At 40.3% G+C, this 19,441-nt stretch overlaps 1 protein-coding gene across 2 annotated transcripts in view; it reads left to right on the top strand.

The window, feature by feature from the left end:
- Positions 1 to 18,984, top strand: part of pax2b (paired box 2b) — a 32,411-nt gene extending 13,427 nt beyond the window's left edge. The window contains exons 6-10 of one of the 2 annotated variants that reach the window (XM_056366882.1): positions 2,111 to 2,286; positions 5,190 to 5,304; positions 13,296 to 13,397; positions 15,623 to 15,709; positions 16,696 to 18,984. In XM_056366882.1, the coding sequence (XP_056222857.1) occupies positions 2,111 to 2,286; positions 5,190 to 5,304; positions 13,296 to 13,397; positions 15,623 to 15,709; positions 16,696 to 16,817 (602 nt within the window). In that variant the 3' untranslated portion in view covers positions 16,818 to 18,984. Of the gene's footprint in view, positions 1 to 2,110; positions 2,287 to 5,189; positions 5,305 to 13,295; positions 13,398 to 15,622; positions 15,710 to 16,676 lie in introns of both variants that reach the window. The other variant, XM_056366883.1, reaches the window with a different exon arrangement.
- The last annotated feature ends 457 nt before the right edge of the window (positions 18,985 to 19,441 follow it).

The raw sequence follows: 19,441 nt of genomic DNA, 5'->3' as shown, positions 1-19,441 counted from the left end.
CAAAACACCCAGATTAGGTTCAAGCATTCAAGCTTCATGACAAAGTTGTGAGAAGCTGATAAAGAATACTCATAACTGTTTTATGAAAACCATGTATCCACAATATCATGTTTCTGGAAGCTACGAAAACAGCCCTTTTTTTTTTTTTTTTTTATAAAAAGCTTGGCTTTTTTGAGCTAATCCATTGAATTTTTAAGTGATTCGACATTTTCTCTGCCTGCAATTTGAAGATTGGTTTTCCCTGCATATACTGTGAGTGTGGAACATATTTTTCCCCTGAATTTAAGGAACAAAAGAGGAAATCTAAGGGGTAAAATCAAGCCTTTAACAGGCTAAATGACACAACAGATGACACTTTTAGGAGGTAAATAATGGGCATTTGGGCGATCCAATTCCGTCTCACTCAAAAAGGTACTGATCCACTACTGGTGATCTCTTTTTCATAAAATATAAACATAAACATTGCTATGTGAAACTCACTGTAATAATTTTTATGTAAGGTAACATGAGGACAAGGATTGCTGCACCAGTAAAAATGGATTCAGCAGCGCGCCAAGACTGAATGAACGTAAACAAAAAGCCGAAACCTTTGATTTTTATAATGATATAGACAAAACAACTCGTGACCGATACCCGATCCACTTAATAAGATCAGTATTGGCACCAATAACGATCCAGCGTATCGGGTCGTGCACTGCTTGTAAATAAGTCCTAATGCAGTTCTGCTGTGAAAATGGACTAGTTAACAAGATATTGTTAGCAAACTCATAACATATTTATTACTAACCATCAGCATGATTTGACGTTACACACACACCTGCAAGTGCTCGGGGACACACACACAGACACAGACAGACACACACACACACACACAGACACACACACAGACACACACACAGACACACACACAGACACACACACAGACACACACACAGACACACACACAGACACTCTTTTATAGCTCCTCCAGCTCTTCACGCGAGAGTCGGGTTCATCCTCTGGCCTCAGCCTGTGAAAAAAGGTCAAGCAGCAGAATAGAATGGCAATAACCCTCCCAAATGGTACTATCACACAGACATGATTGATCAATTGAATTCCATGGCAGAGAAAAATGTGGGATTAAGTAGAGTATTATACGCACAATGAGTTGAGGCATGATGTTCATTTCAAGTTCATTTCAGCTCCCTCTTGCCACCAGATCAGGCAATCAATAGGGGCCTTGCATATCATATATCACCACTCTCCCACTGAGGGGAGAACATAATCTGCCGCAAATTTAGAATGACAGATTTGTAAGGGAGCTGAAGCTTTGTGGGATCCGGGGAGGAGACCTACAGACACAGCCACTGCAGCCAGGAGAGGTGGGGGTGATGGAAAAGGTGGGAGGAAAAAGGGAGGGAGGGAGGGAGGTATGGTAGAATAGTCTGTAAAGGCTTTAAAGCCTTGCACACAAGTGACAACGGGAAAAGCTAAGGCATCCTTCTCCCCAACAGTTGGGTAATCAGGTCAGGAGTCAGGAGAAAATTCCTGTGTTTGGAGAGCAGGATGATTAAACTAGACTGTACGATTTTATTCAGCCTCTTGTCCTCCGCCGCTGTTTCCAAATGGAACCACACACTCGCAGAGAATGAAAGTAGTTTTGAATTGTGAAAGGGAAATTGTGCTTTAAAAAAAAAAAAAAAAAAAAAAAACCTGCTCTCGAATTCAGCGAGCACCAGTAGAAGAAGAAGAGCAGAAAAAAAACCCTCTGACTGGAAAGAGAAGGGACTATAATGGGCTGGCTGCTGCTTTCATTAGTATACATGCTTGCCACAACATGTATATATTTGCAAGTGATGGTAATCCATCAATTACCAGAGGGCTTTCAGATCATGATGGTGTTAATACTGTGGGGTGGGGGGTTCAGGGGAAAAGCCTGTGTGATGTAGCCAGTGGCTCACTACAGCCATTAAGGTGCAGGAAAAAGCTGCACTCCATCCTTTTCTGTCCTCCTCAGATCCCCCACAGAGGTGGTACAGAAAAAACATGAGGAGAATATAAAGTGCATAGCTTGAAGTAAAGGCCAGCTTCCCGGGGTCAGTGTCTCGATTGTTGCTCTTTCTTCTTGTAGATGGTTCAGATGGTTCTGGCCCAAACAGTGATTCTCAGGGTAGTGTGGAGAGTTTACGGAAACACCTGAGGGCAGATGCCTTCACCCAGCAGCAGCTGGAAGCGCTGGACCGGGTCTTTGAACGCCCCTCGTACCCTGACGTCTTCCCTACAACGGAGCATATCAAACCTGAGCAGGTCAGTAGCACTGCAACTCTCCCACTTTTTCCTTCACATACACTGAAACACCCAAAATGTGCATGTGATGCTGAATCAAGCCCAAAAAAACACCTTTGTCAAATATTCCCGGGCCACATTCAGAAACAAAAGCTAATTAAACAAACGTCTGAGATGGCCAAGCACTGGATTACAACCCAGCATGTATAATGCTGGAGGGATCACAAGGAAAACTCCCACACATTATTGATTTTGTGATGAAAAACACATTCCTTGCATCCCCTATAATTGAGAATAACAGTAAGGCAACATGAAATTAATCAATACCTAGATTTTTCTTCATTTCTGCTGTGTTATTCAACTGCTGCTTCTTGCCTTTTGTTGTTTATTTTCCAACCCTGTGTCATATCTTGATGTTTAATGAAAGCTACCTTTATTGTGACGTGTATTCATGAAGTGGATGCATGAAAACGCTCTCTGTGATATTAAAACCACAGTCGCCATCCATCCTCATTTCAAAAATTAGGAGGCATTTGGGGGAACAGCCCCCCCCCACGCCAAAACGACAGCCAGAAACCACTGCTTATTAAAAGCTCTGGGCTTATTACAATGGATAACCTTTATTTACTTTCATTATACCATTAAACAACAAGAGACTATTAATTTCTCTCACCAAACTACAAGTTGGACCCATAAAGCAAAAGCAGTCGCCTAATTGAGTTCATTTTAATTTCTCTCCAATCGGGGCGAATTACGCAGGTGATAAATCAGTGGGACAGGCCTCACCTCCAGAAGAGGGCCTAATTTGCAGCTAATTACAAAACTGATTTCTACTGGAAGATCAATACCAAAACGAATTGGAAATGACTTGCAATCACAAAGAACGTCAGGGAGAGTATTAAAAGGCAGAGGGAAAAGGGTTAGGCTGAAAAAAAAGGGGGCAAGTGAGGAAGAAAAAAGAAAGGAGGCCAGGAACAGTCCAGAAAAATCAGCTTTAATTTAATGCAGTATTAATCAGAGCACTTTCCCTTTCATGGTGCCTCACGGTTTTTTTTTTTTTTCTCTGGAAAATGTGGCCCTATTAGCCAGTGTCTGGGTTCTGTAGCGAGGCATTAAAAACCCATTCTGGAGATGCAAAACTCAATGGATTCACCCCTCCCACACTTCTGCTAGCCATTTGGTCATCCTTTTCAGACCTATCTTTTCAGTTTTCCCCCTCCTGCCCTTTATCTGCATGATAAAACGTCTGTTTGGCGTCTGAAGCCTCCGAGAATAGAGGAAAACATCCGACATTGTGCCAGTGAACAGTTGTAGCAGACAATTAGAGTTTATCGGTGATAGTGGCAGACAAGAGCGGGGTCACAGGCGTCCCCCTGTGGGAGCGCGGCCCACTGAGCTACTCTGGCTCACACTGGGCTTTGGACAAACATTGTCAACACTCAGACTCCGGAAGTCTCATCTCATTAAAAAAAACCTGCTAACATCTGCCATGAGTGTCTTTTAGCGGATTTACAAAAGGAAACATGACGAAAGACAAGCTGTGAAAAGATTACTTTTTAAATAAGTGATTTTTTTATTTTTTTTATTTATTAAATCGTGAGTTCACCCAAATTACAAAAAGGTAGTTGTTCTTCTCTGCTGAGGCTTTTAGACATGATTTCTGCCCCCACCTCAGTATAATGGAGGTGAATGGTGTTTAGTTTGTGGAAGTCAAATCACTGAAATTTTTTATTTAAAATTTACTCTGTAGAATCCAGACTTTTTTTTTTTAACAGACTACTTTCTACTGAAATAGTCCCTATTATCCAGAGAAACCAGCGAGGACACTGTTTCTGGAAAGAGATGCTGCTGTTAAATGGGCCTTTGCATCAAACTTCAATACTATTTTAGTACCAACTGAAACTAACATTTAACGATGGCATCAAAGGTCTGGGGAGATTCACAGTTTTATTTACGGATTCAGACATTTAGTGATTTAAATCATGATTATGCTCATTTTAGACTGTTTTATTTAGCTTTACAGCTTTGTTTAGAAAGTGTCAAACACTGGGGGCATTAGGCCGCTTTTGTTAAAAATAGTAGGATAACAAAAAAGGGTGGTTTTGGTATTGGTATTATATGTCAAATAAGACCAACTGACTTTTCAAACGGAAAATGGCCATATTTTTTGTTTGTTTGTTTTTTAATTAAAGCAGCTCAAATGTATTTTATTGGACCCACAGTTAAGATGGGAGCTTTGGCATTATCTGCATGGCTAGATGCAGTTTCTGTGTTTTTCGTGTTTTGTGTGAACTAGTCCTTGAACGCAACATCTGAATGCGCACAAGAAGCAAAACCTCAAACAGTTAAACAGTAACAAAAAGCACAAATTGTACAAGTGATTCAGAGATAAGAGGTAATGAAATTTAAAGGTGGTTTAGACTCCAAATTAAAAGCAAAAAGCAGAAAAAAGGGAAAGAAAAAGAAAGAAAAGGTGAATGGTGTCTCTCAAACAGGACCACATGGTGTGCCTGTAACAAAGCAGAACTGCTTTCTCCCTTGGCTGATCAGGGGTAGGACTGCAGTCAAGCACAAAGGGCCAGCTGACGCCTTGGCTTTTCACTCATCTCAAAATCCCACTTCCTCTCAGACAATACCAAAATACATTCATGATATGCTTGAACTGCCACCCTGCAGCTTGAACACACACACACACACACACACACACACACACACACACACACACACAGACAGACACACACAGACACACACAGACACACACAGACACACACACACATACACACACACACACACACACACACAATGCTCTCATACAAATTTATACTCGCACAGGCCTGTGTGGAGCGCTTAATGGAGGAGGAGAAGGGAGGATTTCCATCTAGGTATTGTTTGGTTGTGTAATGATTCAACTGTCCTTTTCCCAGGCTAATGAGTACTCGCTCCCTGCCCTGAATTCCAGCCTGGACGAAGTCAAGCCCAGTTTATCCTCTAGCGCCAACCCAGACCTGGGCCCCAGCGTGTCGCAAAGCTACCCTGTAGGTAAGATCAAGTGCCATACAGTAACGCCTTTATGCTGCCGAGCCACAGCTTCAGCTGAGGGGTTTTGAAGAATACTGTAAAAGAAAACTAATGCTAAGCATGCTTGTGCAATTGACTTAAAAAGAAATGTGTGAAAATAAAAGCAAACCAAAAAGTTAAGTGTGAAGACTTTTTTAATACCATTTCACTCTGAGCTGAAAAGGTGGTACGATGATGCGATAAAAGCTTAGCAGCTGTCGTCCGTCTGGTTTTTTTTTTTTTTTTTGCTGAGCAAGCAGGACGATGAGAAAGAGTGGGAAGGGAGGGGGGGGGATGTTCAGTCACCGCTGGACAAGGACCTTTGGGTGTCAGCATATCAGAACTATGACTGTGTATCAGAGCAAGGTCTCTCAAAGGAAAAAAAAAAAAAGGCCACCATGCAGGACTGGCTGCTTGTTGGCTGCTGCTGCTGTTGCTGTGTTGCTCCTGTGATTTGTTCGCCGGGAGACAGTTTGTGTGTCTCAAAGCACGAGTAATGTGCCTCTGTAAATACGCTCTGGCATTTCTGCCGCCTAACTCTAACACCATGATCATTTATTTCACCCTCCTATCTTTCTCTCTCTCTCCCTCTTTACCCCCCCCCCCTTCGTCTCCTCTCCTTGTCACAGTTAATGACTGCCTGGCTAATTGAAATATTGTTTCGTTGTTGCCGTGTTATTACCAAGAAGAAGGTTAAGTTTACTGAAAGTTTACGATGACTGTCGGAGGCCTGAGATTAATATACAGAGCTTTTATTAAAATTCATATAATTATGCAGCAACCATCAAAGGCAACGGGGTTCTGCATGGGGGAGGACAGGGTGATTGAAAATTGCAGCAGCCCCCCTTCTCAACTGATAGCCAAGCAGACTTACGAGAAAATAAAGAGCCCTTTTCTCATTAATATGTGGGAGGTAGTTTTCCCCTGTAAGGCAGGCCTCCTGAGAAGAAAGGTGTGTGTTTGTCCTTTGTGCACTGATGGCCGTGTAGAGAGCAGGCCTGGTTCTGCAGGCGGCTTTGTTTGCACCTGGGATATTTTAGATGGTCTCTGCAGAGAGGGTCTCCTTACTTACTGCGTTGCAGGTGCAAAGAGACATGTAGAGGAAGAAAGATGGGATTGTATGCATAACCGTGTGTTGCAGTGTGTGTGTGTGTGTGTGTGTGTGTGTGTGTGTGTGTGTGTGTGTGTGTGTGTGTGTGTGCACATGAGAAGCACATTTGTTGCTTTTGTATCAGCAAATACGTTTATTCCATGCCCTTTTCTGTTGGTAGATCTCACTGGAGGCAGAGAAATAAAGCATTCAGAGGTCAAACTAATGGAACAAACATTGCTCTGACTTCCACTTGGTAATTAGTATTTGGTTAGTGGCTCCTCTGCTTGGTTTTCCCTCAGTGCCTGCCTGTGTGGATAATAGGTAATATTCAGGTGTGTGGTCTCTCTAATGGCTGAGTATTACAGTTTACTTGCCGGCGATAAGCCTACCAGAGGAATTTTAAGCCAGGCAAAAAGTACTAAATTATCTACAGTATTTAGGCTGAGATCCAATTTCAAATTAATTGTGTCTTTACGGGGGAAAGAACTGGAGATTATGTTCATCCTTAAAATGTTTTCGAACACCAATTAAAACGCCTGCAGTTATTGATCTTGTTGATTTTATGTCCTGGAATTTGCATAATCTATTAAAAATGAATGATTCATGAAGTGCTCTTTGCCAGAGATCGGGATTCTCAGTGAACTGAAAGACTTGAGAGATAGAAATCTATTGTGTCCTCTGCTTATCCTATTAAGGCTCAAAAGTACCTGCAAAGCAGGCTCAAATAAGAAAGGGATTTAAGGGCATTGTGCACATCATCGAAATTCAGAGGCAAGAAGCCACTTCCATTAAAACAGTTTTTTTCTCTCTCCCTCTCCTCCACATTAATGCTGTATTAACTGCTAAATAGTCCCTCTTACCCCATAAAAACACCAAAGGGTTCCATGAATATGTGGATAGGACAATTGCATATTGTGAGGTAATTTCTATTGTTGATATGGGAAGTAATTTCTTTGATGAATTCCCTTCGAGAGATGGATTTCATCTCAAGTGCTTCTTATTCTTGTTCATTCGAACTGCTTAAAATTCAAATAGTGTGGGCTGTGGGTGAATTTATGAATAGCAGAGGGAGGAGCCCGGAACTTTTTGTGTATTTTGAGAAATAAATGGAGAGATGGCCTTGATACGGCCAATTGTCCACTATTTCTATATAGAGAGTCTCTGTATTTTCCTGAAATTAGTCAGAGCCCACCTGTTTTCTTGATGGTGCTTCAGACTTGAGAACCCTCTTCAAGCACTAGCTGGATTCCCCTGAGCTTTCAGTGGGAGTTTTACACTTCTCCACTCAATGACTGCATACTGAAGACTCTTTAAACATATTCCCTGCTGGGCCTGTTAATGGAGGCCTCCAAAGGCTCAAAGCCCCTGTGTCAATGACACCTCTCCTCCTCAAGCATCTGCTTTTGTACGCTCCTTTTATCCTTTATCCCCTCCTGTTATTCCTCTAAACAAAATTTCATCCAGCAAACACCAACTATCCACACTTAAAATTCAATTAAGGTGAGTTAGTGCTCTCAGGGGGAACTACACAGAAAGTATCAGGACCTGCCGTTGTCCAGTGAGCAGCGAGCAACGATCAGACAGCGAACCTGCCGACAGTGACGTGTGGCCTCATGACAAACCGCTCGCCTGTCTTCCCACAGGGGGGAAAACGGAGGCTCAGGCGCCGAAATTAATGCTTATTTCGTCTTCACAAAAGCAAACTAACCTTTGAGCACACATTTGATAATGAATGACTTTCAGCCGGTGTTTGGGGAATTAAAGCAATTTGGCTCTCCAAACATTCTTTACTTAGTTGTAATTAATTAGGGTGCTGAGATTTTTTGGCTTGTGATAAATTGCCCCATTCTGCATATAGCCTGGAAAATGGAGGTCAAAGATTTTTGGTTGTTGTTGTAGCAAACATGAAGGTGTCCCTGTCATGCTAAATTTAATACTCTTGCAAGCAAAAGAGTCATTCACAAACGACTTTGTTCCTGTGCCAGATAAAGAGAAGGTCACCCTGCTTTTCTGTTTGTGTTTGAAGAAACTGAGTTGATGGGAATGCAAAAGCCGGGCATAATGTTTCTTGTCACGTTGTGGTTTGGGATAAAACTCATGTATCTTGTACAGTATAATTAAGTGCTGACAAAAAGGTTTTTTTTAAGTAGTTAAACGTGAATGACGTGTTCAAATCAAGAAAATTACCAGTAGCATTTACTTCCTACAACAGCACAAGACGCAGACAGTCATGTCTGCAAAAACCCGATATTTCTGGTCCACTAAAGGCAGGAAATACTGTATTCCCAGCAACACTACCAGTTACAAGCCACTTTTCAAATTAAGGCAGAAATCAACAGGCTTTTGTAACAGCAAACCCAAAAAATCTTTGAATTGATTTTCGCAGGGAAAGAAAAGAGGCCAGAGGAAAAATAAATAGCTTGATTTGCTGGCGTTCAATCTAAGGGGACTGTCAGAGGAAGCAGACAATATAAAGAAGCCCATCTTTTAATGAGAATCTGGACACACATCTCTGTTGTAAAAACAACAAAGGCTAGGAAGCAGCTAATGAGGCTATCATTGCTGTACAGAGAGTTCTCCGAACCGGCGCCTCTCTGAAAGAGGGCTTTAAAGGGGACATAAAGCAACAGTCACAGAGCTGCTGGCAGTCACTGCCAACTGTACCCTGGAATATACAAAAACAGGATTCAACAGAGGCTGTTATTATCATCATCATCAGAGTCAACATGTGATGGAAAAAGACTGAAGTTGATGGTAAACACTCAGAGTACATGGGATGGTATTCACATTCATTAACTCATTTAGTACTGGGTGATGCAAACCTGGAAGGGAACATATCCCCCCCCTTCGCCAGTCCTTTGCTTTTCTATATTTTCATATTAAAATAATAACTTGTGCTTTTACCACCTCATTTTCTCCCACCAAATTGTGTGTCTTATTATCGCTTTTTAATGTTAGAATGAAGGTTGAAGTCTCCAATGAGGGTTAAGTTGAAAGTATTGATGGCCTGATCTGATGCACTGGATCAGTATCAGGACTAATATTGATCAGGTATCAGCTAGAAGTGACCAACCCACATTAAATAAAACTAGTTTCCTAGTGCTTGTATTAACCTTCTGCAACAGTGTCATTAAAATCAAACCAAATCTTAATGGAATTTGATGTATGAGAGTCTCCTCTTGTGGTTAGGAAGTGATGTGTAGTTACAGCCTCAGAACTGATCTGTTAACTAGATGTTACTGTGATTCTGTGTAGTAAAGACAGGGATCCTTAGCTCATGATGTATTTCATCTCTCTGAAGCGAGTTAATGAAGAGATAAGAGTATTCACTTTTATAGGTCATGAACGACTGCTGTAGCTGCTGCAATAATAATGAAGAAAAGATTGGGTCATTGTTTGCTGAGACAGTTAGACAATAGTTCTCTCTCTCTCTCTCTCTCTCTCTCTCTCTCTCTCTCTCTCTCTCTCTCTCTCTCTCTCTCTCTCTCTCTCTCTCTCTCTCTCTCTCTCTCTCTCTCTCTCTCTCTCTCTCTCTCTCTCACACACTCACACACTCACACACTCACACACTCACACACTCACACACACACACACACACACACACACACAATAGCCTCACCCCTGCTGGACCCCCCACCTACAGTACTCCCACAGCTCCCTTTGACTTATGTGCACTGGCTTGTGGCTAACTAATTCTTATTATAAATGAAAGGTCCGACATGACCTCACTCTTCTCTGTAAAGCTCTTTAACGCCACGGCCCTCGAGTCTCAAGCGCTTTAACCAAAAAGACACATCTCACCAGGTCCAATAAACAATACAGCGACCGGTGCTGAGATTTGCAAATAATAGAGAACAGTTGTTGAGCGTTAGACGGAATTGCTTCTTTATCATTTAATTTAAGAGCACAAATGGACATGTTCTTGTTTTGGCATGTGTCTTCAGGGAGAATTCACCACGAAATGGATTTCCCACATGCATTTTCTGTCACGTTACAGCTTTGCGGTTTATTTTGTGGCATATTTTGAATAAATAAATAAATTGAACTCGTTGACTGACAAACTTTAGTGATTATGTCACTCAGAGACAAATCTGGGAGCTGCTCCGCAAACACGCACGATAACTTCTGAAAACAGCAAAGTGTTGATGTTACTGAGGTATGGGCACATATTCGGATGCAGAAGCAAACAAAAGCACTACCAACACTTTAAACTCAAAGCTCACTCTTTACCCTGAATGACCTCTTTTAGAGCAGTATGTTATTGTACACAGTACATGGCACGTTATTGAATTTGTATGACATGTGCTTTAAAATGCAAGCAGCACATTTTAGCAGATCAGGGTGGAGTTCATTTTGAATACTGTGGTAGTCACATCTTCAGTAATGCTTCATATTCTATTAGCAGATCATTTAATATGCTATGACTGTAAGAAATACACTACCAGGCAGGTAGTAGGGAGGCAGGGAATATCTAAAACTTAAATTCTATAAACCCACAAAAAAAATCAGGTCCTGATTCGATGGACCGTCTCCTAAAAGTGTCAAATGACGACATCTTTGAAACAAACTCCTTTTGATCTAATTTCAGTGTTTGTGCATGTTAGTAGATGTTTTTCGAGTCCAACAATGGTTTAACAGCACAAAGTTAATTCTCCTATTGATGGGATTTCCTGTTATGTATAGACCTTTATGTCTGCGTCCGGATATAATGTATGTATCATATATAGAGAGGCAAAAAGCTCCTGTCCCTCTTAGGCTTTCCTCCATCCATCATTACAACACATTAAGAAAGAGCCATACGAAGCATCTGTAGCTCCTCTCAGCTCCACTTCCTCCTCCTCCACTCTGCCTCTTCACCAGATTTACCAACCGTTTCACTTCCTGTGGCCCCCGTGGCCTCCACTGCAGTCAGCATGCCTGCCAGCCTCTAGCAGCAGGTACTTCATTACCCAGAGGGCTCATTCACTCACCCTTAAATAAATAAACTGTTCATGATACTGTACATGTAGGAAATAGTTGACTTTGCTTTTTTTAGCCAATATGTAAATTTGCTCGTGGTTATGCCCTCATTAGCAATGCTAACTGGCTGCTCAATCCAGTTTTTGATTTTCAGACAGATGAATGTTTTGTATCTTTCTCTAGCAGGTGTATCAATGCTATAACTTCATTTCCATTTATTTTCCCTCTTGTAAGACTGCTTCCCTTTAACCAGGTAAAAGTTTTGAGATTAAAATCTTAAAATTAATAAGAGTGACCTGGCAAAACGAGCAGCATAAAAACATTGTTAGAAAAACAAAAACAAACAACTGTTGCACACTGTGAAAGAGTTTACACAACATCTGCAATAAAAGATTATAGACAGAATCCAGTTCAAATCAGTTTTAAAAAGCTAATCACATGCTGATGTTAAAAGATGCAGAGAGTATATCAAGTGTTAAAAAAAAAAAAGACAAAACCTCCACTTCTCCACAGCAAAAACTGTCACTAAGTGACACATTTCTTCATAAGGAAAAGAAAGTAACAAAAGAAAAGAAGTAACGATATTAAATAATAAAGCTTTTTTTCTTTAGGTTGTTGAGAGTGGCTGTTTTCCTCAACTTTATTTGTAAATACAACAACATGGACAACTGTTGTCTTGCAGTGTTACGATGCATTTCGTTCAGTAGTTCCCTCATTACAGCTCCAGTGGGAGGTGATTTTCCCTTTGAGTCCGAGTGGCCCTCGCAGCTGACAATATAGCTGGGGCCTCTCCTACCCCGGCCCCTGCTGCAGATTGGGGTTACGTGCTGTAGTCCAAATGTCCCTGTGGCCAATGAGGACAACCCAACTGTCACTCTCAATTACAGAGCTGAATATCTGCAGATGGGTGACGCTCAGCAGAGGGGGCCTGCATGCTCGGCCTTTACTGGGATTCAGTAAAGGCTTTAAAGTTTGAAATGCCCAGTACAGCTCCTGCAAAACACCAGCTGTTTCATTCATGTTACAGAGGCGGGCTGAAGCTCTCTGGTGTTAAGCAACAGGTTTATATGACACCGTGCTCGACCCGGGAAGATCGAGTGTTCCTAAACCACGGTGAAAATGGAGTTGTTGTGCTGACTGACTTGCGGTGGTGGTGATGAGTCTTGGTGTCGACAGTGAACAGCAGGTTTTTGTCTGTGAAATCTGGCATGATGGAGATGTTGTATGTTTAAAGGGGCTGCTTTGATTTTTTGGAACTGAACATTAAAACAGAAAAAGTAACTGACTACATTTAGTCAAATACTGTATTTAAGTACAGTTTGGATATAATTATACTTCTACTGCATATTCCAGAGAAAAATACTGCACTTTTTGCTCCATTTACAAGCTTTGGTTACTTATACCTACTTAGCATATTCAGATATATAAAACTGGTCATGGAATATGTTTTTATAGGTTTAACAAACCAACAGTATATAACGTAGACAGAATTAGCCATGTTTCCACTTGCTACAATATGAAAAAGTTACTTAAATTACATGTATCAGATACAATTTAATATATACGGTATGTGTAGGTGTAAGTAACACCCTGAAAACCCCCACTTTTGCTCATAGTACTTTTGGTTTACTTACGTAAACTTTGAAATTCAGGACTTACATAAGTAAAGGATGGAGAGATTTCTTCTGCCACTGGGTATCCTATTCAAATAGTTTTATTATAATGCAGTTTCTATCTCTGAAATAGAAAAACAAAGCCCAAATAAAACAATAAAACAAAATGGAAAATAAATTAAATCACTTTCTGAAGAGCAGCTTCAGGATTTATCTTAAATGACATCATCACTAAACTAAGTTAAGAAGAGGTTTGTCACTGATGATGTGTTTTTTTTTTGTTTGTTTGTTTTGCTTTGTCTCTGCAGGTCGGGATATGGCCAACACAACCTTACCTGGGTACCCCCCCCACGTTCCCCCCACAGGCCAGGGCAGCTACCCAACCTCCACGCTTGCTGGAATGGTTCCTGGTGAGTCACTGCTTCATATGGTCGTTGGGGTCTGTTTAACAGGTGGCGTCGCTCTCAAAGCGAACAGGTGTAGAAGCTACGAAGCACAGTGAGGAGACTTTAGCACCAGATTACACAGTGAGGCGATAAATATTGACCTGGAGAGTTCGAGGCGCACACATTCTTATATTAGCTCTGTGTGTATGATTGGATTAGACAGGCTGAATAAGTGATCAGAGACAAGGGAGAGGACAGTCGCTCTCCCTTCCTTCCTGCTTTCCTCTTGGCCTTATTGGCTCATTATCTCCCTCCGTGGCTGTTCTCACACGCCGTCGATAAACAGCGCCACCAGCCCTCCCCAGCCTCTGCGCTCCAGAGCATATCCCTTTCCCCTCCTCTACTTAACCCGCAGTTCAGGTTCACAGCAAACAGTTAAGGGTCAAAAGGCAGAGGCATGGGAGCCCTGTAAATATTCAAATCGCCGTCTCTCTGAGGAGGTCGGGCTTGTGTTCCACTGCCAGGAACAGGGAAGGGATGCAGTTTTGGTGCCGGGTTTGTACGCTTCCTCAGCTCCAGCATCACCATACATATACATACACAACCACACACACACACACACACACACACACACACACACACACACCACACACAGACTTTCACCGAAAGGCAGCCGGCATTTTGCTTTGATGTGATTAAACCACGTGGATGGGGAAACCAGTGGAGTGTGTGCTGTGTTAGCATATCATTTACCAATCACACCACCCATCGCAGGCTCAGGCTGTTCCCCTGTTCTCCTGTATAAAGGGCTGCCATGACACGTTTCGTTATCTCCTCAGCCAGGAAGGTCATATTTACTGTCACATTTGTTTTTGTCTCTTAGTTAGCGGGTATTCTTAAAAAAACTTGCAAAGATATTCCAATGAATCCTGAAAAATAGGTCACAGGCAACAAAGAACAACAAAATGCTTTTGTACGGGATTTTAAAGGATTTTTTAAAGGGTCAGTTCACACAAATTACAAAGATACATTTTTCCTTTTGTGTTGATTGTTTTATTTGTCCAGATAGTTCAATATCTGCCTGTTATTTTTCTGCCCCCACCTCAATACATGAGCTGAAATGAATTTAGTTTGAACTGAATGACTTACATTTTATAACATGCTTTGTGTGAAGTGAAGTGACCCCTTTCGAATGAAAATAATAACTTAAGAAGATTTATTCATATAAACTATTGCACTTGTACACACGTAACTGCGGGTATTTTGATGCAAATATGGTCCCAGATAGGAATTTAAATTTTCTATTATTAAAAAAAGCTAATTTTGAAAAGCCTTTCAATCTAAAGTGCTTCTTAGGTTTTTCTCTCTGCTTCTGTTTTGAAAATATATTTTGAGAGTAGGCTTTACATTTTTAGAGTCAATTTAACAGCTACCAGTAAAAACAAAAGGAGACATGGTGGCACCATGGGGGCAGTGCAGTACGGATTTACTTTTCGATTTGGGATTTTGACTAATAAAATTGTTAAACCATGTGGGTGGAAAAGCGTCAAGTCAAACATACTTTTACTTTCCATTTGTTCTTATGTAGCACAAAGCAAAAGATGAGGGCCTTAATCCCATGGCTTGTGGTTTTGTGTTACAACCCATTCATCCTATACACAACCTCTAAGATTTAGTGACAGGCGCAAAACACTGTTAAAGCAAAGCCATTTCTCACCAGCTTCATATAAAATCTGGCCTTTATTGTCTCGTAAAAGAAAGAAACGTGTTGAACCAACAGCAGTGCTCACTGACATGCTCCAAGTTACTTCCCCTGCAATGAAATTCTGTCACGAGAAAACACCAGAGCTCAGACTAGAGGGGTTTCAGATTGGAGATGTTAAAATTCCTCCAAGAAAGGCTGCAGGATTTATTGCAGCATATCAAAAATGTATGCATGAAACTGTTTATTACCACTGTGTATTTATTAGGCCAGTTTGGAATATACTGGAGGAAGAAGAATGGGTAGATATCCATAAATGGGACGGGGAAAGCCGCCTTCAGTGTCACATCCTGTATTGTTCAGTGTTGCATAACTTAAGTGAAATGAAAAAGAAATAAATTACTTGCTTGACTGGTTGCACACCGATGACTATCATTTTCCCCCCCTCAAATTGCATCCTGTTTTGAATGACGAGAAATGGCTGCATGTGAAGGGGTAATGGTTTGACACATTGAAATGCTAATTGATTTGTTGTTTTGTTTTGCAGGGAGTGAGTTTTCGGGGAACCCCTACAGTCATCCACAGTACACAACCTACAATGAAGCCTGGCGATTCAGCAACCCAGCATTACTAAGTGAGTAGAGACTGAAAAAAGTGGATGAGAAAATTTAATTGACTGTTCGCTAAAGCCCTCCCCTGAACAATAATAGTCCAACTGTAGCCTTGGAAAACATAACGAGGCTCACGATTTCAAGCAAGCTTTTGATTTCTCTACAAAGTGGTGTGTATGTATGTGTTAGGCTTTAAAAAACCAAAAACACAAAAGTGTAAGGAATGGGTTAAAGAGTGTGTAAGTTTGCCCTTTCTGCCCTGCTAACTAGCTAATTAGCATTACTTCTACATTATTAATGAGCTACACAATTTTGTGGGATTACAGGTTACAAAAAAAATTAAAATAAAAAGTCATGTCAAGTCAAGTCATAACTAGCACACCCACTATATAGTATTTCCCCTCTGTGTGAAAGCCTATTTTGGATGCTACACTATCAAAGTTTGGGCTAACGTTAGCTGCTCTGTCCTGTTTTTTATTGCAGTGGAGAAGTTTGCGCTGCAGTAACCCCAGCCAAACCTAAGTTGGGGTTACATTTGCCAAGCAAATTAATTAGTAGTCCTTATCCTTAAAGTCTTTTTCCTTAAAACGTTTAAAAAGAAAAGTATGCAAGCTAAGCAACAAAGCTGTTGCGTTCTTGCAGATCATAAAGTCAGCTTATTAAGGCAACATACATACACTGAGATTTGTATCCTTAATAAAATGAGTTCAAATGGTGGACAGTGTAGAGAATGTACTAAAATGTGGAGTGGTGAATCTGCCACCGACATCATTGTAATCGGGAAGCTTGATAGGTGTAGACGCAACACTATTGAAGAGGGAACAGAGCTTAGCGAACGCTCAATTATCCATAAAAATTTTAAGAGCTTATTAGAACCCAATGTTACATAAAGGAACAGTTATGGCTAAAAGTAATGATAATGAATTTGGTAAATGGCAGTTAAAACTGTATTTGTTGTTTCAAACGGTTCGTTCTTCTGTTAACTTTCAGGTTCCCCTTATTATTATAGTGCCGCATCGAGAGGCTCCGCCCCTCCCACTGCTGCCACTGCCTATGACCGTCACTAGTTACCATGGAAACCAAATCAACCTACAGGACCATGGCCTCAGCCTCCATATTGCCCCCGTGTGAGCAGCATGGTCCACTGGACACTGAGCAACTGCGCATAAAATGTTCCCCGGCTCACACAACGAGACACTTAACAGTTTTTTGGGATTCCAGACGACTTCTCTCCTCTCTCCTCGCAGCTTTTTTGGACACTCAAAGCCAAAAAAAAAAAACAAAAAAAACAAAAAAAACAAACAAACAAACAAAAAAATAAAACTACAAGACATCATCAGAGACATCATCACCTAAAGATGCTACACAAACGATGATAATTGTGGCAAATTGCAGTGATTTAAAGAAATAAAAAATAAAAAAAAAAAGACTGAAAACAAAAATATCCAGAATTTATTTCCCCCCTGTAGCAGTGTCACAGTTTCATCCCATCATGGATCAATACTGTACATTCCTTTTCTTGACGGCTCCCAGCAGGGACGCTGTCCGGAGCATAAAATGTAGCAGCAGCCTTTTTCTTTCTCCCCCCCCCCCCCAATTCAACTCCCACTTGATTCAAATGGCAGCGCAGTGAGATCAGAGGAGATTAGCAGCGGCACATGCAAGACTGTGGCAGGCTAACGTTGTTTTTATCCATCTGAACAGTCACCGACCAAACATCCAGCATGAGTAAAATCGATCACTTTTGATGCCATGAGAAGATTAGGACATGTTCTCTGTGATACACAATCAAGATGTAAAAATGAAAATGAAATAAATAAAGAAACATCAGTTTGAAAATAGAGGGAGCCATGAAAATATATCACCATGGCCCACTATTTGCAAGATTTCAAGAAACTAGTAAATATATTCTTAAAATAATTTTTTAATTTCATTTTTATAATTCGTAACAACTAAACTGCAGACTGCTTGGCTAGTGTTTTACTATTTCTTATTTGTCAGGATACAAGAGGTCATCAGGCAAAACCTTTGTGTTTTTTGTCTTTTTTTTTTGTTGTTAATTTTGCACTATTTTGGAGGTTTGCAACACTGGAGCGTTATTATGCAGAAAAATGATGATGCATATTTGCTTTATTTCATGAAGATGACTGTAAGTCTAATAAGTCTCAGTCTGTTAAAGGCACTTACAGTTTCACTGTTTTTTTTTTTTTCTCCAGTACTTCAAAACCCATTATGTCACTGCCTTGACATGCACTATACTATTTTCCCACAGCTTCCATTTTTTCTATTTAAGTTGATTAAGTCTTTGGCATTCAACCACAGAAAAGGATATAACAGCCATCCCAAGTCAAACCAGTGTCATCATTTGTCTAGTTTGATGCCACAAGCGTCCAGATTCACTCTGATAGGATGATTCTGACGACTCCAATAATGTCAAAAAGCAGGGCGACGTTTTCAGCTAAATGCCTTAAACATGTTCCCTCCTAACTTCAGCTCCCTCACATGTTTCAGGCCAAGTCATTTCTTTGAATCAAGCTGGAACGATGGTTTCTTCATCTGTCAAGTGAATGTATTTGCATTTGCCAAAGACTTAGTTCTTGTTAATGTTTATTTACAGGCCGCCGATATGCATCATGAGAGCAGTATTATTATTATTATTATTGTTAGGAAAAACCCACGTTGTTCATGAGGAAAGTATATGTATAAATTCTATGCAGTGCAGAGATGGTCATCATATGCATATTCAGCTGTAAACCTAAAGGTAGGTGGAGTTTATTTAATTGTTATGTTATTTACAAATTGTTCATTTTGTAGGTTTTTTTGTGTGTGATGTGAAGACACTTCTCTGTAAATACAGTAAGAAAAAATGTCTTTCATGTTCATGGGTATTATCACTTTCATTACGCTGGTCTCACTTGTACAATAATAAAAGTGTCTGAAATCTTTTACGCAAAAGGGGCTGCATGGTGTTTCTGACTGTCTGGAGTAGAGCTGAAACAATTAGCTGATAGAGAGAAGATTGGGTGACAACGTTTCTGATGACTGGTTAATCAGTATAGGTTTTTTTTTTGCTGGTTTCAGCCACTCAAAAGTACGGATTTGCTGCTTTTCTCCATTTCATCTCACTGTGAATTGAATATCTGAGTTTTAGACTACTGATCAGACAAAAAAGCTACTTGAAGATGTCAATTTGTACTCTAGGAAGTTGTTATAGGCATTTTTCACTATTTTGCACATTTTTTATTCTAAAGGATTCAGCATTTTTTTTTTTAATTAATAGATGAAAGCAATCTTTATTTGTGGCACTACTTTGACCCAAATACTTACATTTATTAACAAATCTTGAACAAGTTGTATAAAATGGGATATTATTAAGACTTTATTATAACACCCAGTATAAACACTTAATACATGGTTTTTAACACCAGGTGTGAAACATAAAGTGCATTTACTGTATGTTTTAGTATTACTGTTTTCTACTACTTTATACTTCTACCTCACTACATTTCTGAGGAAAATATTGTACTTTTCACTCCATTACATTTATTTGACAGTGAAAGTTACTCTGCAGATAAACATTTCACATAAAACATATGTTCAGTTCATAAAATATGATGCATTGTTAGAGATCAGCCTGTCCCACAGTACATAGAGTAGCTAAAATTAGATTCACACTTAGGAACTACAATATCAAAATGTTGATTTCACAAAAAAGCATCAGTAATAATAATTCAATAATATAATTTATAATATAA

The sequence above is a fragment of the Seriola aureovittata genome, chromosome 21 (genome assembly GCF_021018895.1).
Source record: "Seriola aureovittata isolate HTS-2021-v1 ecotype China chromosome 21, ASM2101889v1, whole genome shotgun sequence".
Taxonomy (NCBI): domain Eukaryota; kingdom Metazoa; phylum Chordata; class Actinopteri; order Carangiformes; family Carangidae; genus Seriola; species Seriola aureovittata.
The sequence above is the reverse complement of the archived record's forward strand: the minus strand, read 5'-3'. Positions and strand labels throughout refer to the sequence as shown.